Source organism: Elephantulus edwardii, unplaced genomic scaffold, assembly GCF_000299155.1.
Source record: "Elephantulus edwardii isolate Elephantulus edwardi_28Jun2011 unplaced genomic scaffold, EleEdw1.0 scaffold00095, whole genome shotgun sequence".
Lineage (NCBI taxonomy): Eukaryota > Metazoa > Chordata > Mammalia > Macroscelidea > Macroscelididae > Elephantulus > Elephantulus edwardii.
In genome coordinates, this window is record NW_006399845.1 from 8939029 (window position 1) to 8962333 (window position 23305).

Sequence of the window (23305 nt, forward strand, 5' to 3'; positions counted from 1 at the left end):
ACCCTGATATCAGTCCCATTCTACAACAGTGGCACCATGCAGTATTGTCCTTTTGTGACAGAGATATTTCACTCAGCATAATGTCCTGAGTTCCTTCTTTTTAAATGCAGCATAGTATTCCACTGTGTGAATATACCACAGCTTCTCGTCCATTCGTTTGTTGATGGGCACCTGGGTTGTTTCCAGCTCCTTGCTATTGTGAACAAAGCCGCGATAAACATGGATATGCATATATCTGCTTGGATGTCGGTTAAACTCTCTTTAGGGTATATTCCCAGTAGTGGAAATGCTGGGTCAAATGGTATCTCTATTTGCAACTTTTTGAGAAAGCGCCACACCACTTTCCACAGTGGTTGCACCATTTTATACTTCCACCAACAGTGAATAAGGGTTCCAGTTTCTCCACAACCTCGCCAGCATTTGTTGCTTGCTGTTCTGTTAAATTTTGCTATTCTGACTGGGGTGAGATGGTGTCTCATAATTGTTTTGTGTTCCTCACTTTTAACAAAGTTTTGTCATCTGTATAACGAAGTGTATTGAGTCTCCAGTCAGTCTCTTGAATAATTTGCTCAGCATACAGATTGAGTAAGTACGGAGAAAGGATACAACCATGACCAACACCTTTATTAATTTTAAACTATGTTCAGTGGTGTTCCCCTGGGAGACTGAGTGATGCGGCTGCACTCTGTAAGTTGGGAGCTCCTGTTTTGGTTCAGGGTCCTTTGGAATGTTTGGTTGTGTGTTGGATTTTTTAAGCCTCTTTTTAGAGTCAACAAGACCTCATGAAGGGCCTTTGAATATAATTTTGTTGTTATTATATTTTGAAGGAACATTCTTCTAAGTTGTATAGCACTCTTCTGTCACTTTGCTGTACTGAGGTAATCTGGGTGTGCTGTGATGCTAAACCTTGTGCCATTGGGGTGGGGATGGGGGATCAAACCATAATGGCTGCCCATGGTGGACAATGTTTGGTGGAGCTCTCAGTTTAAGACAGGTTTGGAAGCAGGAGTGGCATCCACTTCCTAAATCACATGCCTCTGGAAACTATGAACTTGGAGAAATAACGATAGTTATAGAAAGGCTTCAGGTCTTTTGTTCATAGGGTCGCTATGAGTCATGCTCAACTTGAAGGCAATCGACAACAACAGCGTTCCCTTGCTCCATTCATACAACAGCCTCCTGGTCCAGGTCCAGGTTTCACATGAGCACAATTAAGTGTTCAGGGATTCTCATTCTCCTCAGTGTCAGCCACAACTTGTTATGATTCACCCAGTCAAATGCATTTGCATAGTCAATAAAGCACAAATAGACATTCTTCTGGTATTCTCTACTTTCAGCCAGGATCCATCTGATATCAGCAGTTATATTCCTAGTGCCGTGGCTTTTAAATCCAGCTTGAACTTCTGGCAGTTCTTTGTCTATGTACTGTTGTATGCTTGCTTGTATATGTAAAATACTGCCGAAGATCATTCAAAAATGACTAGAACAGTACATAGTTGGGGAACTGCCAGAAGTTCAAGAAGGGTTTAAAAGAGGCCATGGAACCAGGAATATCATTGCTGATGTCAGATGGATCCTGGCTCAAAGTAAGGAATACCAGAATGTCTATTTGTGCTTCATTGACTATGCAAAGGCATTTGATATTTGACTGTGTGGATTATAATAAGTTGTGGCTGACATTGAGAAGAATGGGTGTCCCAGAGCACTTAATTGTTCTCATGCAAAACTTGTACCTGAACCAAGGAGGCTGTTGTGTAAACAGAGCAGGGGAACACTGCATGGTTTAAAATTAAGACAGCAGTGTGTCAGGGTTGTATTCTCTCTCCATACCTAGTCAATCTAAGTTGAGCAAATTATTCAAGAAGCTGGACTCTATAAAGAGGAATGTGGTGTCAGAATTTGAGGGAGGTTCATCAATAATCTGCATTATGCAGATGATACAACCTTATTTGCTGAAAGTGAGGAGGACTTGAAGTATCTGTTCCAGAGGATCAAGGAATGCAGCCTTCAATATGGATTGCATCTCAGTGTTAGGAAAACAAAGATTGTTACCACTGGACTGATAGGCAGAATCATGGTGGATGAAGAAGAGATTGAAACTGTCAACAACTTAATCTTACTTGGATCCACAATTAACATCCTTGGCATCAACAGTCAGGAAATTAGGAGACATATTACATTGGGAAAGTCTGCAGTTAGGGACCTCTCCAAATTATTGAGGAGTAGTGAAGCCGTTTTGAGGACTAACTTGTTTCTGATTCAGGCTATGATCTTTCCAATCACTTGCTATGCATCTGAGAGCTGGACAGTGAATAAGAATGACAGAAAAAAGAATTGATGTCTTTTAGCTGTGCTGTTGGAGAAGAGCACTGAACATCCTATGGACTGCCAAAAGAATGAATAAATATGTCTTGGCAAGGGTAAAGCCAGAGTGCTCTTTGGAGGCAAGGATGATGAAGCTTTGCCTCGTATATTTTGGACATGTTGCTAGGAGGGTCTATTCCCTGGAGAGGGACATGATGCTTGGAAAGGTAGAGGGTCGGCAAAGGAGAGAAGGACACTCAGCCAGATGGATTGACATGGTGACTGCAACAATGGGGACTAGTGTGTCAGGAAGTGTGAGGATGGCACAGGATAGGACAGGGTTCAGATCCACTGTTCATAGGGTCCCTATGAGTTGTACTCCACTTGGTGGCACCTAACAGTGACAACATACGATATTAGTGATATTGTTCAATAATTTCTACATTCTGTTGGATCACCTTTCTTGGGAATGGGGACATATATAGATCTCTTCCAGTCAGGGGTCAGACAGCTATCTTCTAAGTTTCCTAGCACAGACTGGTGAATACGTCCTGCGCTGTATATATTAGCTGAAACATGCCAATTGGTATCCCATCGATTCATGGGATCTTATGTTTTGCCAATGTCTTCAGTGCAGATTGAGTTTCTTCTTTCATTAACTCTTGATCATATGGTACTTCCCGAAATAGTTCAGTGTTGACCAATTATTTTTGATACAATGATTCTGTGTATTCCTTCCATAATCTTTTGATGCTTCCTGAATCATTCAAGATTTTTCCCATAGTATCTCTCAGTATTGCAACTCGAGGCCTGAATTTGTGTTTTAGTTCTTTCAGCTTGAAAAAGGGCCAACCAAGATCTTCCTTTTGTAGTATCTTGATCTAGATGTGTACATTTCATCCACATTTGATGTTATATCCCCCCCTCACACCCAAATTAACGAAATATCTACAATTTAGAGAAGAATACCTACTGACTACCCCCACCTATCCATGCTAACCACCAGGGAACATTGGCTTTAGTATGTATACTTATCCTTTTGTTTGTTTGCTTTTAGTATGTATACCTATTCTTCGCTTTTTCTAATAGTGAGATCATAAGGTATTTCCTCTTTTGTGAATGACTTATTTCATTCAGCATAATACTCTCCCCTTCATCCATGCTATATGTGGGGAATTCTGTACCTTCTTGACCTCACTAACCATGATCTTCCTCTCATCTTTCAATCTCACTGACTGTGTTCACATTCTCAGAGTGCTAGGCCGGAACGGGAGTGGCCTTTGGAAGGTGCCAAGGTTTACCTGGGAATCCGGAAAAAATTGAAGCCTCCAACACCGTGAGTTTTTTTTACTCATCTCATACATCTAGGGCCTTCCTGCTATCACCTCTCAGACTTATCTGATCACCGATCACTGTTCTCCTTGCTCCTAGGTGGGGCTTCACGTTGATACTGGAGAAGATGCATCTGTGAGTCCATCTACCCACAAAGTCTGGCTTCTCTTCTAGCCCAACCCTGGACTCTGCCCTCCATCTCCTCCTCTTTGCCTCCTCCATCTCCTGCCCTTTGCCTCCTCATCTCCTCCCTCTTGCTTCCTCCATCTCCTCCCCTTTGCCTCCTCCATCTCCTCCCCCTTGCCTCCTCCATCTCCTTCCCTTTGCCTCCTCCATCTCCTCCCCTTTGCCTCCTCCGTCTCCTCCCTCTTGCCTCCTCCGTCTCCTCCCCTTTGCCTCCTCCGTCTCCTCCCTCTTGCCTCCTCCGTCTCCTCCCACTTGCCTCCTCCGTCTCCTCCCCTTTGCCTCCTCCATCTCCTCCCTCTTGCCTCCTTCATCTCCTCCCCCTTTGTTTCCTCTTCCCAATCACTGAGACCCCTCCTCTCAACATCACCCCTTTCTGATCACCTCTAGATACTTGTCCTGCACTGATGAGGATGAGATGTGGGACTGGACTACCAGCATCCTCAAAGCCCAGGTAAGGGGTAGGTTGAGCTTGAGAGCTGGGCCTGTGGACCTCTGGGGCCTGGATATGGCCTTTGGTGCCTCTTTTGCCCCTCATGTTCATCGGTGTCAACCACTCACCTTCTCACCAGCATGATGATCAGCAGTCAGTGGTCTTACGACGCCGTTCCTCTTCTGACCTTGCCCGTCAAAAGTTTGGCACTATGCCCTTGTTGCCCATCCGTGGGGATGACAGTGGGGCTACCCTCCTCTCTGCCAATCAGACCCTGGTAAGACCTCAGCTTGTCCCAACCGCTCCTCCCTACAACCCTTACTGTATTACAAGGGAAGTGGCTGCCTGCCAGTCCGGTGCCACCTCTCTGCTCACTGTGCCCGCCCCCTACCTTCTCGTGGACCCCATCCCATCCCTCATTCCTATCTCCTGTTGCCAAGCCTCACTGTGTCTCTGTCTCTCCCTCCCGTCATCCCCACTCTGCCCGTGTCCAGCGGCGACTGCACAACCGGAGGACGCTGTCCATGTTTTTTGTGAGTACTGTGCCTGCTCCAGCTGTGTGTGTCTGTTGGTCCTGTGTTCTGTGCTGTCTGACTTTGGGTGTCCTCTTTGTATTTCTCCTGATGCAAGACTGAGAGGATCCTTCAGAGAGAGAGAGAGACAAAGAGACAGAGAGAGAGAAAATGAGGAGAAGGAAAAAGAGACAGAGTTTGGGCCAGACTATGGACAATCAGGGAGTACAGGATGTGGTTAAGAAAAAGAGAGTCATGGCACCTGAATGGAAGAAAAGTAGTCAAGTGGGTTCCGATGCCAGCTCTGCAATATACTCGTGGTATAATCGTGGACAATTTACTTACCCCCTCTGAGCTTCATTGCATTCATCTGCAATACTACCCACAACTCAGGGTTATATTGATATCATACATGCAAAGTGTTTTCCAATGTCTGATCTAGAGGGAGAGCTTAATACATGTGAGTGATTGATAATGCAGTAACTAATTCTGTACCCACCTCCTGCCGCCCCCATGTCTGTCTAGCCAATGAAGTCATCTCAGGGGTCTGTGGAGGAGCAGGAGGAGCTGGCAGAGCCTGTGTATGAGGAACCGGTGTATGAAGAAGTGGGGGCCTTCTCTGAATTGACCAAGGACACCTCTACCTCCTGTACAATGCAGGGATGGACAGCCAAGCCAGAGACCCCCCTCACGAGTCAGAGGTCTTTTGATCAACCTCTTCTTTCCAAGGCAGGCACCCAGGGCTGGGTGGAGAGGCCACCTGAGCCCCCTCCTGGTCCTCCTTCGAAGATCAGTCCCCAGGGACATGGGTCTCTGGAGGAGCAGCTGCTCCAGGAACTTAGCAGCCTCATTCTGAGGAAGGGAGACACCACCACAGGCCTTGATAGCCCTTCCCAGCCTTCCAGCCCTCAGTCCCCTAGCCCCACTGGTCTTCCCACACAAACATCTAGTTTCTCCACCGAACCCTCCAGTACTTCTAGTCCACCCTCCAGCCAGCCCCTCACATGACACTAGGATCAGCAGTCTAAGGGGGTAAGCACCCAGAAGGCAAAAGAACCAAGCTCTTATCATGAACGGCACTGCTGGGAGCTAGCTCCCTCTGCCTTGGCTGGGAACACTCCATAATCTCGTGTTATGCTGTGGAAGGACCACTGGCCTGAAGATTCAGGAAGCTGTGTGTCCCAGGGGAGCTCATAGCCCTTCTCAGGGCCTCAGCTCACTTCTCTGAACTATGAGGTAGCTGAGATAAGAACATTGAATAGCAAACTATCTTTCTGAGAGTTGTAAGTCTCATATATTTTTCCTCAACAGGAACAGCTCCTCCTTTATATTTGGTATGTAGGGGTTCTGTGAAAATCTTGGAGTTATGAAAAAATGGTTTTACTGCATTGAAAACAGGTTTGGAAGCCAAAGGTCTGGATGGCTTTGAATCCATTCTACCCCACCTCTTAACATCCTAAAACTACATCAAAGCTCTAGAGTGGGAAGATTGACTAAAATGTCCGGGACTGGGGCAAAGAAGAGCCAAAAAGAAATGGGATACTACTGTTAAATAAACATTGGCACCAAAAGTCTCTCATTCATTCATTCAGTATGTACTGAGCACCTAATTTGTGCAGTATCCTAGGGATATGGTATGAGCAAGCAGATGAGGCCCCCGTTGTTATGGAGCCTTCACTGCAGAGAAGGAACACAAATGAAAAAGATACACAAGCAAATACATAGACCAGTGAGCTGAGTGCTGTGGAGTAATTAAACCAAACCAGTGTGCTTGAGAGTAACTGTGGTGGGGACATTGAAACTGAATGGACAAACATGGCTTCTGAAGAGTTGAAATTAACGATGAGAAGCCACATGTGGCAGTGGTGGAAGGAGCTTTTAGAGAGGACAAACAGCAGCTTGAAGTGGAAAGGGCTTGCCTGATGGGAGGAGAACAAGGAGGCTGAAGTGGCTGGAGCATGTCAAGGGGAACAGGAAAGAGTACAGATACTAACAGCCTTGTAGACCATGCTCAGGTATCCAATTTTTATTCTGACTACAATGGGAATCTGATTCCTAGCAGTCCATCTGGTGAGGTCCGTGTATAAAGGCACTGTTTGTGTTTTTTAAAAAGGTCTTTGCAATTAATAAATCATTGAATATACAAAATTCAGTCATTCTATTTCCAGTCTCATTTCCGTCACCAAATTTATACTTTCCAACTATCTTCATTGTTTCTAACTTTAGCATCCCAACAACCAGTTATCATTAATGCATTTTGATTGCATGCTTGGTCAATTTTAGACTGGAAAATTAGATGGAAGTCTTCAATGTCCTCCTCTTTGACTTTACCTGTTGCTGCATATATTTGAATAATAGACATATTAACAGGTCTTCCTTGTATACATGTGGATAATATCCTATAACTTGCAATATTGTACTTCAGGATAGAACTTGAAATTGTCTTTTTACATCTGTGGAAAGAATTCTTGGAGAAGCACAATATCAGCAGTCATAACCATGCCAGGTGCTGACTGAAACAAACCATCAGTTACTCATGTGCAAGTTCAAACTGAGGCTGAAGAGAATTAACACAAGTCCATGAGAATCAAAATATGATCTTGAGTATATCCCACAAGAATTCAAAGGTCATTCAATACCCATGATCAAAGACCATATAAGGTGGGAATAATATCCAGGATATTATTCATGAAGAGAGTAAAGGTAGAGGAGGGGTATAAACTCACCAAAATGAGAGTCAGAAGACATCCTGAAAATTGTCCTACAGTGTTGAGAAACCAAAACAAGGGAAAGAGATGTTGAAGCAAAAGAGCTGAACAGAAGATTTCAAAGGGCAGTTTGAGAAGACAAAGCAAGCTTTTATAATAGAATATGCAGTGAATGTACAGAGACCTAGAATTGGAGAATTAAAAAGGAAGAACACCCTAGGCATTTCTCAAGCTGAAGGAACTGAAAAACAAACTCAAGCCTTGAGTTGCAATACTGAGAGATGCCATCGCCAAGATCTTAAACAATTTGGCAAGCATCAAAAGAATATGGAGGGAATGCACAGAATCAATGTGCCAAAAAGAACTGATCAACACTGAAATATTTCAAGAAGTTCAAGGACATCAAGAGCCAGTGGTAGGGAAAGAAGACATTCAAGCTACACTGAAGGCATTGGTAAAAAATGAGGCTCTTGGAATTAATGGGATACCAATTGACATGTTTCAACTAATAGGTGCAGCCCTAGACATTCTCAACAATCTGTGTCAGTAAATTTGGAGGACATCTGCCTAACCAACTGACCAGAATGCCATATTTGTTTTCATTTCTAAGAAAGGGGATCAAACAGAATGTGGAAATTATTGAACAATACTTATGGGGCTTCGTCTGACATACTTTGGACATGTTGTAAGGAGGGACAGGTCCTTGGAGAAGGACATGCTTGGAGAGGGAGGGTGTAGGGACGTTACAAGAGGAGAAGACCCTCTATGGGGTGGATTGATTTGTGACTGGGGTAATCGGGATGGGTGTGTCAGAGGCAGTGCGATTGGCACAGGACAGAGCAGGTTTTAGGGTTGTACACAGGGTCGCTATGAGTCGCAAGTGACTCGATGGCACATAACAACAACAACCATTAATGTCACATGCAAGCAAAATACTACTGAAGATAATTTTAAAACAGCTAGAACAGTACATAGAGAAGTGCCGGAAGGATTTAGAAGGGGCCATGGCACCAGTGATATCATTGCTGATGGTAGATGGATCCTGCCTGAAAGCAAATACCAGAAAAATATCTATTTGTACTTTATTAACTAATGCAAAAGCCTTTGAGTGAGTGGATCATAAGAAATTATGGCTAACATTGAGAAGAATGGGAATCCCAGAACATGCACTTGTGCTTATGCGAATCCTATGCCTAGATCAAAAGCTGTTGTGCAAATAGAACAAGGAAACACTGTTGTTATGCGCCATTGAGCCACCTACAACTCATAGCGACCCCATATACAACAGCGCTGAATCTTGCTATATCCTGAGCCAATCTTATTGTGATACACCTACCCCCAATTACCCTTGTCACTGACATCTCAAGGGTCTTCCTCTTGTACACTGTCCCTCCATCCTCTCAAGCATGATGCCCCTACCAAGGCCTACCCTCTCCTTGCAACATGCCCAAAGTATGTCAGACCAACCTTCCAATCCCTTGCCTTCAAGTAGTAGCCTTGTTTCACCCTCTCTAGGATGAACCTGTTTGTTCTCCTATCAGTCCATGGTATATTGAACACTCTTCCCCAGCACCACAGCTCAAATGCATCAATTCTCCTATCATCCCTAGTCATTGTCCAGCTTTTTGATGCATAGCATGTAATTGCAAAGACCATGGCCTGTATCAGGTGCACATTAGTCTCCAGACTGACATAGTTGCTCATCAGTACTCTGGAGATGTCCCTGACAGCAGACAACATAGTTTAAAAATAAGAAAGGTGTGCATCACGGTTGTGTCCTTTCTACATACCAATTCAATCTGTGTTGCTGAGCAAATTATTTGAGAAGCTGGACACTTTGAAGAAGAATGTGGCATCAGGATCAGAGAAAAAGACTCATCAATATGTTATGCAGATGACAGAACCTTGCTTGCTAAAAGTGAGGAAGATTTGAAACACTTGCTGCAGAATACCAAACACTGTAGTCTTCAGTATGGATTACATCTCATAAAGAAAACAAAAATTATCACCACTGGATTGATAGCCATCATCATAGATAGATGGAGAAAAGATTGAAACTGTCAATCACTTTATCTTACTTGATACACAATCAATACACTTAGTACCAGCAGCCAGGAAACATACTCCATTGAGAAAGTCTGAAGTCAGTGACCTCTCCAAATAATTGAGGAACAATGACATCAGTTTGAGGACTTAGGTGCACCTGATTCAGATTATTGTCTTTTCAATCACTTATTATTCATCTGAGAGCTGGACAATGAATAAGGATGTCTGAAGAAGAATGAACCCCTTTGAGTTTTGGTGTTGGAGAAGAGTGCTAAATATGCTATGACTATTCTGCCTGAAGAACAAACATATATCTTAGAGAAGTTGCAGCCAGTAGCTCACACACTTTGGGCATGTTGCTGGGAGAGGCTAGTCCTTGGAAAGGGACATAATGCTTGGAAAGGAACATGATGCTTGGAAAGGTGGAGGGATGACAAAGGAGAGGAAGACTCTCAACCATGTGGATTTACAGAGACTGTAATATGCAGCAATTGGCTTGAGTGTGTCAGAGATTGAGGATGGCTCAGCAATAGGACAGGGTTCAGATCTGTTCATAGGGTCACTGTGAGTTGTTCTGGACTTGAAGGCACCTCCCAACAACAGTAGGAAATAAGTAGTGGTTTTAAGCCACTGAGTTATGAGATAATAAATGAATGAATGATACATAAATTTATAAATTTGTATATATTTATATATATGATTTTTTTTTAATTGCTCACTCTGGATGCTAAAATAGCCATGGATTGTGGTGTGGTGGTGTGGGAGTGTTCAAAATGGAAGGAGACCAAATATTAAATCAGGAGACTGATAATGAGGACATGAACTAAGGTGATAGTCTTCAAAATTGAGAAAAGTAGATCAACAGAAGATTGACGTCATTATGGGCTGACCCTCTAGCAGGACTCTTGGGCTATAAATTGCACTGGAGAAGATTGCTTATCTTTCTGCCGAGTAGCTGTTGATGATTTCGAACCACCAGAGAGGTGCAGCGATAGCAGTGCAAGTGCCCAGAACTCCTTCAATGGGAGATAGTTTTGGGTGCATCGAAGAAAAGGCAAAATCAAGGCTGAACCCCTGTTGAAGTTATTTACTGTATTACTGGGGGGAGGTGATTGGGAGAGGAGCAGTTTCAAGGACTTATTTTAAAAATTGAAGCCCCCGTTAGATAAACAAGTAGAGGTGGCAGCTGCTTTTTTCCTCGGGTGTGTGGGTCGGAGGTGTGGGTGGGGGAACAGGGATACAGCGAGGAAGGGCCTGGACCAAGAGAAAGGGGGGTCAGATCCTTCGAGAGCCGTGCTGGAGTTTATAGACTCTGGTGTACGCAGCCTAAAGTTCAAATTCTAAAGTCCATGGAATTTCTGGACCACATGGCCATTTACAGGTATTGCCTAATGTTTGTTAAAAGTCTGGTGTGCCTGCCTTTTTCCTTTGGGTTTGGCACCTTCCCCACCTCTAGATGTCTTTCTCATCTCATTCACGCTGGCTTTTCTGGTTCAGTGGATATTGGGAAAATGTCTGATCCCAACCCTGTCCGCTTGGTCAGACGCATTTTCGCACTGTTTGCCAATGACTCAGTTTCCCTGTTCACACGTTGAATTTCTAAGCAACCCCTCGCGCTGGCACTAGTGATCTACATATGAAAATGAGTAATTAGAAAAAAACCTAATTACAGGCTGAGTCAGCGACTTAACTAGAAATAGAACCCCAGCGTCTTGACTCGGAAGCTCGGGATGCCCCTCGCCGCTCAGTGGACGCCGCGTCCGCCCGGCGGGCAGGACCCTTCCGGAGTATTGGCAGCACAACATAGGTTCAGCCCCTCTGCTGCCCTCTTGCGCTTCCGCGCCTTCTGCGCCGCTGGCCAGGCGTGGGCGGGGCAAGGGCGGGGCGGAGAAGCGGCGTGGGCGGGGCTGCTGTGGGGGCGGGGCTTCCTCGAGTTCCGGAGTCGAGTCGTTGCCTGGGCCAGAGTGGAGATGCAGCCACCGCCCCGAAAAGTGAGCTATACCTGAGAATGGGGCCTTTTGATGGGCTGGGGGAGCGGAAGGGAGCTAGGGGACACCAGGCCAAGAGTCGAGGACGGCAAGTGGGAAGAGGTCAGGGCCCAACCTAGAAGTAACCGGGGAAACAGCTCTTTTCCTCCCCGTCCCCGCCCCCTCGCATCTCCCTGTGCTGAATACTCTTTAGGTCCCCCCACCAAGGGGGTCTTCATCCTCTGACCCTTCTTAGGTGAAGCCGGCCCAGGAGGTGAAGCTTCGCTTCCTGGAGCAGCTAAGCATCCTTCAGACTCGGCAGCAGAGGGAGGCGGAGCTGCTGGAAGACATCAGGTAGCCCCTACTCCCTACTCTCACCCTCACTCACTCCAGCCCTACCACTTTGCCCCACCCACCCACAACCCAAGTCAGCCATGTGGGGGTGCGAGAGGGCTAAAGGGATGTAGAGTTGTTTAATCAGCTAATTTTCCGCCGTCTTCCTGGGCTTCCTTTTCCATAGCCAGGACAGGAATTACTTACAAATACACACACAGGAACACATACACACACAGAGGAACTTTTTTTCTTCAAACCTCATGATCTCACACTGCCCTCACAAACATGCTTAGGGCAGAATCCCCTTTCCCTCTTCCAGACCTGTTGGAAGGCTGGTGGGTCCCTCACCTCCAAGTTCTGATGGCCCGGCCCAGGGCTGGGAGAGATCTTGCTGGGGCTCTGAGTGAGCTATGAGGTGAGATCGTCTGGCTTGCGGCTGCTAGAGGTGATTTCAAGGACTGTGATCAAGGACTGTCTCTTCAGTTCCCTGCCATCCATGTGTAGTCCACCCTCTAGGCCTAATTTCTCTCTTGCTTCTTTCCAGGCTGAGGAGAGGATTGAGGGTGGGAGAGCTGCCCAAACATTAACTCCTAACCCTGCCTTCACTCTCCACAGATCCTACAGTAAGCAGAGAGCAGCCATTGAACGTGAATATGGGCAGGTATGAGACTCCTTTCTTTGAACATTCCCTTTGAATACACTGGCAGTGTCTCTCTGTGCATACTCCTATTCTTGTCAAGAGCAGATGCACCAGTCAGGCAGGCATGTGTCAGATTCCTGCTGTGCTACCCATTAGCTGTGTGACCTTGAACAAATTATCTACCTTTTCTTGGCCTCAGCTTTTTTCCCTCCTGTAAAATGGGATTAATAATAATAATAATGTACTTTTATGTTCGCATTGACACAATGCCTGCAACAATAGACCCAAACACAGCAATTATTATGACGGTGGTCTAGGACCCGACATTGTTTTATTCTGTTGTACATACGATCCCTATAAGTTGGAACCAAATTGCCAGCACCTAACAATAATTTTCATGTAGGATTGTTGTGAAGGTTGAATAAGTTATTGCATGTAAAGGACTCAGTAAAGTCTGGTGCATATAACATCTTTCAGTGAATGATATTGTTTTACTTTGATCTTCTTGCCTCTCAGTTGGGGAGGGTCTTTGAAAAGGACCTAGGTCCTTGATGGGTTTTCCCACCAGGCACTCCAGAAACTCGCTGGGCCATTCCTGAAGAGAGAGGGACACCGGAGTGGGGAGATGGACAGCAGGTGGGTGCCGTGGAGGAAGGGCTAAAGGGGCAGCAAGGATGGATAGCAAAGCCCCAGGAACCTGTGGTGATGAGGGCCCGGTGAGGGGGAGAGCATGTGAGCAGCAGGTAGAGCTGACACAGCACCGGAGAGGAGCTGACCTAGCAAGGACACTGGATGGGGGTGGGGGGCATGAGTGAGCCTTGTGGCTGAGCTAATGGGCTGATCGATTGAAGGGCTCCCAGATGACTAAGGGGGATGGGAAAGCACTGTCTCCCATTGTGTTGGGGAAGGGGAAGTCTCATAAAGCTATGGGGTGACCCCCTCATTAACACAGACCTTCTTCTCTGTGGAGGGGCAGGTCAGTGTTTGGTGCCTGGCGCTGCCTACTAGATGCCACCGTGGCTGGGGGCCAAGCTCGGCTTCAGGCTTCTGATCGATACCGTGACCTGGCAGGGGGCACAGGGCGGAGTGCCAAGGAGCAGGTGCTGAGGAAGGTATGGCTTTAGTGGGTGGGGTAAAGGGGAAGCTGGCCCAGTGCTGGAGCTGATCTGAGTCAGGACTTGATGTGTACATGCTCCCAGGGAGCGGAGAACCTCCAGAGAGCACAGGCTGAGGTGCTGCAGTCTGTCCGGGAGCTGAGCCGAAGTCGGAAGCTGTATGGGCAGAGAGAACGCGTGTGGGCCTTGGCTCAGGAGAAGGCAGCTGATGTCCAGGCCAGGTGGGGGCTGCCAGAAGGCTGGGGAGCACATGAGGGTGGAGCCAAGGCCTCACAGCTGGGCTCAACATGACGACTCTTTCCTGCCTACTCAGGTTGAACCGAAGTGACCATGGGATCTTCCACACTCGGACCAGTCTCCAGAAACTCAGCACCAAGGTTCAGGGGGAGAAGGGTTAACAGAGAGGGTGGGCAGTGTCTAGAGGTTTGGCATCCAGAGGCATCAGTCTGAAAGATTAGGTTTGGATTCTCCTACTTTCTAGGCAGATGACCTTATTTATGCTGAACTTTATTTTCTTCATTTAGAAAGAAAACTAATACTTTCTAAAATTTTTTTCTTTAATATACATTTACTGAGGATTTTCTTTGTGCTAGATATTATTCTAAACACTGAGACTACAGTAAAGGACAATACTAACAGGGTTGCTTACTGACAGCTTGGTTGGAGGAGACAGATAGTAAATAAAATAAAAATGAAAAGACTCTGTAATGGAGGGTGAGAGGATGGGAGTAATTTAGAGGAAAAGCTTATCTATGTAAATTGAGTATGAAGAAGGAGTCAGCTAAGCACATATCTAGGGGAATAAACATTCCAGGCAGAGGAAGTAGTGAATGCAGAGCTTTGAGGTAGGAATAACTTTTCAAGTTCAGTGAAAGGGACCAGTGGGATGGAGCACGTGGAGTAAGGGGACAAGCGCTGTGAAGTGGTCAGAGGGGTTGCACAGGCCAGCTCATGTTGGACCTAGTAGATGATGAGAAAGAGCAGTACGGATTTCATTTTAAATATATTCAACAGCTACTAGAGGATTTTAATCAAGAGATCTGAGAATGTGAAATTTTTAGTGCAGTGCCAGGCACATAACTTCAAAAACCCACCTTGGAGTTGAAACCAACTCATGGCTGATACTCCAGTGGGTTTTCAGAGGCTATAAATTACAGGGCTTTCTCTATTTTTCTTCTTGAAGCTGGTGGATTTGAACCTCCAGAGAGGTACTGCCTTAGGTTTAGCAGCACAACACCCTCTGCACTAGGCTACCAGAGCTGCCTGACCAATCAGATAGTAAGCATTTAATGTGAAGATCCAGGTCTGGGCTTTGAGTCTACCTTGGAAGGGCGCCCTACCCCAGAGTCCAAGGCTCCCTGCTGATGCTTGTTTCCTCTTCTCAGCTGTCTGCCCAGTCTGCTCATTACTCCCATCAGCTGAGAATGGCCCGAAATGAGTACCTGCTCAACCTGGTGGCCACCAACGCCCACCTTGACCACTACTACCAGGAGGAACTGCCAGCCCTTCTCAAGGCCAGTGTCTGTCCAGATTCCCTTACCATTCAGGGGGATGGAGGGGAGGGCCTCATCCTACCTCCCATTCCCCATGAGGCTAGATGGATCCAGGGGCCTAGCTTGCTTGGAGTGGTTAGAAGATACATCCCTGTTCTGCTTCTAGCTGCTGCATGACATCATGCAAGACACTTAACTCCTTCTTAAGTGCTATACACACATGAATGCTTACCAACTAAACGACAATAATGCTTTACTCCTTTCCATACCTTATGCTCACCACTCATCAAACGTGGACAGACAACCTTCTTTGTAGCATGAGCCTGGGGGAAGTATGGTATCAGTATTTTGGGGTTCTCTCCAGATCTTGACCAGTGAGCTGTTGGAACACTTGAGGGAGCCCCTGACCTTACTTAGCCGAACTGAACTGGAAGCTGCAGAGATGGCCTTGGATCATGCCCGTCGAGGGGGACAGGCAACCTCCCAGGTGAGGGCACTGTCCTGGGAGAGCTGCACAGAGATTGGCTTCATCCTTCTCTCTGAATTCAATCCAACCTTCTGCATTTCTCCCCCTTTTGACCCAATATTGGAGAGTGAACCAGTGACACCTGACTTTTTCCAACCTCCTAAAGGTAAGCTGGGAGCAGGATCTGAAGTTCTTTCTTCAGGAGCCTGGAGTATTTTCCCCCACCCCACCCCAGCAGTTCCAGCCAGCAGGTACTGATCAGGTGAGACCTCTCTGCTCATTAGATAAAAGAAAAATGTGCTGTAGGCCACCCCCATCACCCTTGTCCTGAAATTAACTTAAAAGTCATTTGCCATTGAGTCCATTTTGCTCATGGTGACCCCACACATAGCTGTGTGGAGCTGTGCTCCCCAGGGTTTTCAGTGGCTGATTTTTCAAAGTTAGTTCACCAAACCTTTTGTCCAAGGCACTTCTAGTAGACTTTAGCCATAACTGCTCACTTTTGGTGAGCAGTTCAGTGTGTTAACTGTTTGAACCAGCCAGGGACTCTGGTATTAACTTATTAACTGTTCAGTTCAGGGGAGCTCTAGTTCACGTCCCTCCTATCACACTTATTCATTTCTGTCCCCCTCATAACTGACCTTTATTGGGTTTCTGAGGATGTAAATCTTAATGGAAAGGAATTGCCCATTTGTCCTGAGGAGCTGTGGGTAGATTCGAACCAACAGGGAAGTGCAGCCCTTTGGTTAGCAGCTCAGCTCCTACTGACTAGGCCACTAGAGCTCCCTTGCCCAGGAGCACATATTAATGCCCCTCATTTTCACCATTTAGTTGTTTTGCTACGCTTGTCCCCTTCTGTCCCTCAAGCCACCTCAGGAACTCTGTGTGCCTGTGTGTCCATCTGAGATAAGGGCATGTCCCCTCACTGCTTTGTATCCTGGAAGCCAGGACAGTCAGAAGAAAAAGAAGGGAACTGGAGAGAAAGGATGTGAGGAAGGAATTGCATCAAGTCCTCCTCAGAACTCTACGTCCTATTCAGGTGTGTGCTCTTGAGCTGGAGGGAGGAGCAGGTGACATGGCTGGAGACAGCAGTCTGGAGAAAGAGATCCAGCGCTGGACGAGTCGTGCTGCCCGTGATTACAAGATACAGAGCCATGGGCAGTGGGTGAGATGGGTGCACAGGTGTTTGGGTGAGCAGAAAGGATCCTGGAGTTACTGTGGGTGTCTTTGGCCTACAGGCTAGAGGGAAGGGAAACGTATTTTAAGCTAGCAGTATGGCACAGTAGTAAAGAGCACAGCTCTTCAAGTTAGACAGACCTGGGTTTAAGTCCCCAACTCTGTTGTTTCCTAGTTTTGTAACCTGAGGGAGGAATGACTTAACCTCTCAGGACCTCAGTTTCCTTGTCAGTAAAGGAGGATTATTCATAGCACCCACTTTATTGAGAAGATTAAATTATGTAATGCATGTGAAGCAACTCACAAAGTGCCAGGCCCATAGTAAACCATGCTTAATAGTATCTCCACCCACCCCATCCCATCTTCCCAACTAGGTGCTACAGAGGCTGGAGCAGAGGCGGCAGCAGGCTCCAGAGCGGGAGGCTCCAAGCATAGAACAGCGGCTACAGGAAGTGAGGGAGAGCATCCGGAGGGCACAGGTGAGGGGTGCCCAAGGGTTAGGGCCACTGAGATCCCACCTCCTCAAGCAATACCATTCCCTCCATTCCTTTCCAGTGTGTTTTTGTATGTGTAAGCAAAACTAGATAGATATTTGAATGCTTACTATGTGATTGGGAGCAGAGAGATCATCATGACTTTTCCCTCTTTGGAGCAGCTGGTTGGTTCAAACCATTGACTTTTTCATTATCAGTCGCTTAGCTATTGTACCACTAAGGTGTTTCCCACCTCCTCACGTCTGCCCTGTTCCTCTATCTGATGGCGGGGAGATGGGAGGTGAAGGGTCCATACAGCTTGTAAAGGTCCGTTCACCTCCCAGAATCAGGCCCAGCTAGACAAAGTCTCGTTTCACTCCTATACTCCCCATGCCAGGTAAGCCAGGTGAAGGGGGCTGCTCGGCTGGCTCTGCTGCAGGGGGCTGGCCTGGATGTCCAGTGCTGGCTGAAGCCAGCCATGACCCAGGCCCAGGACGAAGTGGAGCAGGAGCGACGGCTCAGTGAGGCCCGCCTGTCCCAGAGGGACCTCTCCCCCATGGTGAGTTCCCACTTCTATCCATAATCATCTAGGAGGGATTGACTCCCCGGTGGGAGGCAGGGCCTATAAATGAGGGTCACAGCAGTACCTAATTCAAAGGATTTTGCTATGAAGCTGAAAATAATCCAGTCAAGTACAATACTTTGCAGTTTTTGGTGTAGTAAGTCCTAATAAACTTTTATTACTAATATACCACAGTGGTTAAGAAGTGGTTCTGAAGGCTGGTACTAGGTTGTTTGAATGCTAATCCTACCACTTAGACAAGCTGTGTGATCTTGAGAAGTGACTTAATCTTTCTGACGCTCAGTTTTCTCAAAAGTAAAATAAGGTTAATAATTGTAAAAAAAATAGCACTAGGTTTTATGAAGAAAGTAAGACAACATACATATGTTACTTAATGTTGAGCCTGGCATATAGTAAGTGCTCAGTTACTATAACTTTGTTGGTCTTGTTAATATTATACTGCTCTGTAGTGATTTTCTTTTTTTTCTGGAACTTAATTCACTTTGTTATACAAAATCCGCTATGTTGTGGCCACAACTGGAGGTTGGGTCCTCTGTGCAGAGACTCTGGTGTGAGTCTTTACAAGATGGTCAGTGAATTCCTGGTAGGGAGACTTGGTGAACACAGTCTCTTTCCAGAGATCTGGGGTCAAGTAACTGTAGGTCTTGGAGATGGCATCAAAGGTGGCCTTGGCGAAGTTGCCTAGGGTAGCTGTGCAGCCCCTGGCTGAGGTGGTGGTGATGGTGTTAGGTTGTTGTTAGGTGCTACCAAGTCATAGACGACTCATAGCAACCCTATGAACGAAAGGCCTGAGCACTGTTCATAAGAGTTTCCGGAGGCAAGCCATTTCAGAAGTGGATGCCACTCCTTCCCTGGCTGAGGTGTGGCAGCCATCAGCAGAAGCTTCTTGGGCTCAGGGGCCAAGACGATTCCAGTGCCTCAGGATGCAGGGATCAGACACACCAACACAGAGCCACAGCTCCCAGTCACCTTGCAGGAAACAGTGTGAGGCTTGCCAGTCTTGTTCCCCCAGTAACCACACTGCACAGGAACAGTGGAAAGCTTGGCTAGGATAATAGCCCCACGGATAGCAGTAGCTACCTCCTTGAAGCACTTGACGTCCAAGCCAACATGGCTGTTAGCAACAAAGGCCTTGAACCTTGTCCGCTGGCTGGCACGTGTCTGATTCTGCACAGGCATGATTTTCAAGACCTTATCTTTGAGGGACATTCCCAGGAAAAAAGTCAATGATCTCAGACTCCTCAATGGGCAGTGAGAAGAGACAAATCTCCTCCAAGGATTTGATCTTCATATCTTTGACCAGACGGCCCAGCTTGGTGACAGGGAACCACTCCTTGTCCTCAGCTTTGCCTCCTCAAGCTCTGTGGCCGAGGCCCTGACCCCGCAGACCACTACCAAAGCCCCCTGTAGAAACCGCTGCGGGCTCCCATCCCAGGGCCTCCTGCTGCACCAGTGTCATCTGCCATTTGGTGTTTTTTCGGACAAGAAGCTGCTCTGTAGTGATTTTAAGGAGCTCTGCCTCCCTAAGGCTCAGGCTGCTAGCTTCCAGGTCAGCAGTTTGGACCTACCCACCCCTCTGGGTGGTCGCAGAAAGATGTCACAGTCTGCTTCTGTAAAGATTTGCAGCCTTGGAAAGCTCATGGTAGAGGTCTTCTCTGTCCTGCAGGGTTGCTGTGAGTCGGGATGGACTCAGCAGCAGTAGGGAGGGTGGGTAGTGACTTTGCTTTGCTTGATGCATCCTGAGCAGATGATTAGTGCTACAGTGGAGGACCATTTAAGGGTAGGATTAAGGAATGAGAGATACAGCCGACACTTGAGAGTGGGGCCTAGGATTATGTCTATTCTCTGTCCTCCTGCAGGCTGAAGATGCTGAACTCTCTGACTTTGATGAATGTGAGGAGGCAGGAGAGCTCTTTGAAGAGCCTGCCCCCCAAACCCTGACCACCAGACCCCTCCCATGCTCTGCACATGTGGTGTTTGGCTATCAGGTATAAATGGTAGTGGGTATTTCAGAGGGTAGAGCTGGGATAGACAATTCCTGACTCTTTCCTTGGGCCTAGGCTGGGCATGAAGATGAGTTGACTATCAAAGAAGGCGAGTGGCTAGAGGTCATAGAGGAGGGAGATGCTGAAGAATGGGTCAAGGTGTGTATGGGAGCCAAGGGCTTTCTCACTGGGTGGGTGGAGGGCAGTGGGAGTGATTTCTCATGTGACTTCCACAGATCTATCCAGGTAAATCCTGAAGCCTGAGTGGATGAGGGATAACACCATAGGCTGCTGGGGCAAGTCTGATATCTCTCTACTTCACTCACGAGCAGGCTCGGAACCAGCATGGGGAAGTAGGATTTGTCCCTGAACGGTATCTCAACTTCCCTGATTTCTCCGTCCCTGAGAGGGGTCATGATAGCAATAACCCCACGGGAACAGAGCCCACAGGTAAGAAGGGAAATGATAAGTACAGGGATCCTGATTGTGGAGAAGAGTTACTATGTGGGGCGGTGGTGGCCCTGGAGTGTCATAGTCTTGAGCACCACCACCCTTCTCCTCCCTTTATCATCTCTCCTGGGCTTCTGCAGCCTTCCTGGCCCGTGCCCTGTACAGCTACACAGGACAGAGTGCAGAGGAGCTGAGCTTCCCTGAGGGGGCGCTCATTCGCTTGCTGCCCCGGGCCCAGGATGGAGTGGATGATGGCTTCTGGAGGGGAGAATTTGGGGGACATGTTGGAGTCTTTCCCTCCCTGTTGGTAGAGGAACTACTTGGCCCCCCAGGACCTCCTGAGCTCTCAGACCCTGAACAGGTAAGGCTTCCTTCTCCGTGGGTCCTCACACACCTCTGAGTTGACCTGCCCAACTCCATAGGCCCATATTCATCTCAGTAGTCCCTCCCCAACCTTACCACCTATGTGGTTTGGGTACCACATCTACTTGGTGGGGCAGAGAAAAGGGAAACCAATGCAGCCTTGATGGCTTTAGTATGAAGTTCAAATCCCTATGGTGTGACCTTGGACAAGGATTTAACCTCTCTGATCTTGTTGTCTCATATAAAATGAGGACAGTAATACTTCAGCATTATCATGATTGGTGCGAACAGAGATAAAGAAAACCTTAATGTGTGGCACTGAAAAGGTGCCCTGATGGCCTAGTGTGTAGCGAGTTGAGCTGCAGACCCAAAGGCCACAGTTCAAATCTACCAGCTGCTCCTAGGGAGAAAGATGGGCAGCCTCCTTTCTGCAATTTATAGCATTGGAAATGCACTGGAGGATTCAACTGCTGTTTTGGTTCCAGCTCTACAGCAATTGAGTTGTTTTATTGTTATTATTAAAATAAAGGATCCAGTGCTCAGCTTCTAACTTAAAGGCCATCTACTATAGAGGAGGAAGATGTAGTAGTTTGCTTCCATAAAGATTACAGCCTTGGAAATCCCACTGGGGGCACTTCTGCCTATCCTATAGGGTTACCATGAGCTACAATCGATTTGATGACAATGAGCTATTGTAATAATACAAGAAAAAAAGAGAATAAGTGATAAGTGTGGGAGTCAAAAGTCTCGGGTTGTAGCCAGAAATCTGCCACTAACTGGCTTGGCTCTGTGATCTAAGACAAATGGCATATCTCCTTGAAGTCTTGTCTCTAAAATACAACACCCACTGCCATTGAGTTGATTCCACCTCCACTGGGCTTCTGAGGTGAAACATTTTGATGAGAGGAGACTGCCCATCTTTCTCCCAAGGAGCAGCTAATGGATTTGAGCCACTGAATTTTCTATTGGCATCACAACACATAATACACCATATCATCAGATAGAACCATAAAATGGTAATCGTAAGTTTACAGTAAGGATTAAATAAGTTAGTGCATGTGAAGTACCAGAAGAATGCTTGGCCTAGTGCTCAGTATGTAGTGACTACTGAAATTATGTATTACTTATAACTCCCATCCAGAGGGGAGTGATGGGACAGAAATTAAAGTGGGCTAAGAGAAAGCTAGAGAAACTTTTCCATATCCCAAGAATAACCCTATGCCAAATCTCTAGACGCTGCCATCTCCTTCGCCTCCGAGCTTCTCCCCGCCTGCACCCACATCTGCCTTGGATGGGCCCCCTATACCTGTTCTTCCTGAGGGTGAGTTGAAGGAATGGGGGTGAGGCACATGGGAGGGCGAAGAATAGGAAGGAGGAAACTTGGGACTTTTTCCCTCCCTGGTCCTGCTCTGCTTCTCTGCCTACCCTGAGGCACCTTCTCTGCAGGCCCAGGGCAGCAGGATGAAAGGAGAGCTTGGGTTTTGGAGACAGGCCCACTGGTTCAAATCCCATCTGTCATTCCCAAGTGTGTAATATGAGATGCGATGTTTAACCTGTCTGGGCCTGAGTTTATTTCCTTTATAAAGTGAAGTGCCTGCCCACGTGAGTTGTTGTAAAGGTTAAAAGATGTCTGTGAGTACACAGCATTGTGCCTGGCACATCGCAAGTAGACTAGTAGCAGTTGTTTTATCCCAGTTAGCTCTTAGCATTCTTGAATCCTGTGAACACCTAGATTTGTGTCCTTATCTTTCATCTTGGAATGGCCCTTTTCTAAAACCTTCTACTGCTTCTCTCTTCTCCACAGAGCCTTCCTAACTTTGGGGACCCCCTTTAGTATTTTTGTGCTTTCTTCAGCACCCCTAGTTCATGTAGGATGCTTTACCATTCTGCCATTTGTTGTGTATGTTTATGTTTCATCTATGAGTTCTTACTAGTCCTTGAGGGTGGGGGTTCTGTATGCCACCCTCTCACCCTGCTCTTGTACTTTGAGCAAGGTAGATTATACAGCAAGTGCTGATGTTTGTGAGGATGGAAGGACTGATGGATTTTATGGCTAAAGTTGGTGACTATTCATTAATTCATTAAATATTTATAGTGTGTCACTGGCCTCCAGTGTGCTGGAGATAGGGCAGAGAACAAAAGAAAAGCTGAAGACTGACTTGTGGTTCTTATTTCCAGACCAGATCCCTGACTGTGCTGGGTCCCTAGATCTGATGGTGCCTCGAATCAGACCGGTAGGGGCTCCTGCATTGGAGACTGTGTGGAAGAGGAGGGGTCATTCCAACTTGTCCTATTTTGTTGTCAGGGCTGAGGGAATTGGCAGGGATATTCCCAAGAGAATACTCTGGAGTCTTGACCCTGTGTTCCCTACAGATGCGTCCGCCACCTCCTCCGCCAGCTAAAGCCCCGGATCCTGGCCACCCTGAGCCCCTCACGTGAGAGCCCAGGGGATCACTGCCCCTCGGTGAGGCTGCTGGGCCCTCCCAACGCTGTCAGAGACCGCTCCCTCAATGATCTTGCACATCACAGCCCAAAGCTGGAATCTCTCCCATTTTTACTGTTCTGAATTTCTGGGGCTGGAACTACCCCTTTCTTTTCTACCTGTGCTTTATCTTTAGGGAAGGGAATACCTTGTATCCCAACCGTGAAATCCCTGGGGCTGGAACCCCTCCCCCACCCTCCTAAAGTCTTGACTCCACCCACCTGGCTCTACCATGGCTCTGTGCCCCACCCAATTTTG

At 47.0% G+C, this 23305-nt stretch overlaps 2 protein-coding genes across 2 annotated transcripts in view; both read left to right on the forward strand.

The window, feature by feature from the left end:
- The window catches only part of ARAP3 (ArfGAP with RhoGAP domain, ankyrin repeat and PH domain 3), a 33492-nt gene extending 27720 nt beyond the window's left edge, over positions 1-5772 (forward strand). The window contains exons 27-32 of the mRNA XM_006891128.1: positions 3558-3640; positions 3736-3771; positions 4210-4273; positions 4392-4529; positions 4747-4785; positions 5290-5772. Coding sequence (XP_006891190.1) covers positions 3558-3640; positions 3736-3771; positions 4210-4273; positions 4392-4529; positions 4747-4785; positions 5290-5772 — 843 coding nt within the window. The remainder of the gene's footprint in view (positions 1-3557; positions 3641-3735; positions 3772-4209; positions 4274-4391; positions 4530-4746; positions 4786-5289) is intronic.
- Positions 5773-11488: 5716 nt separating this feature from the next.
- Positions 11489-23004, forward strand: FCHSD1 (FCH and double SH3 domains 1). Its single transcript, XM_006891129.1, has 20 exons — positions 11489-11509; positions 11742-11839; positions 12437-12482; positions 13030-13097; positions 13432-13573; positions 13661-13797; positions 13890-13953; positions 14962-15090; positions 15434-15556; positions 15702-15797; positions 16575-16700; positions 17086-17190; positions 17582-17743; positions 19627-19755; positions 19828-19911; positions 20085-20202; positions 20343-20563; positions 21799-21886; positions 22744-22799; positions 22939-23004. Exons 1-20 carry the CDS (start codon positions 11489-11491, stop codon positions 23002-23004), a joined length of 2079 nt encoding a protein of 692 aa, XP_006891191.1.
- The last annotated feature ends 301 nt before the right edge of the window (positions 23005-23305 follow it).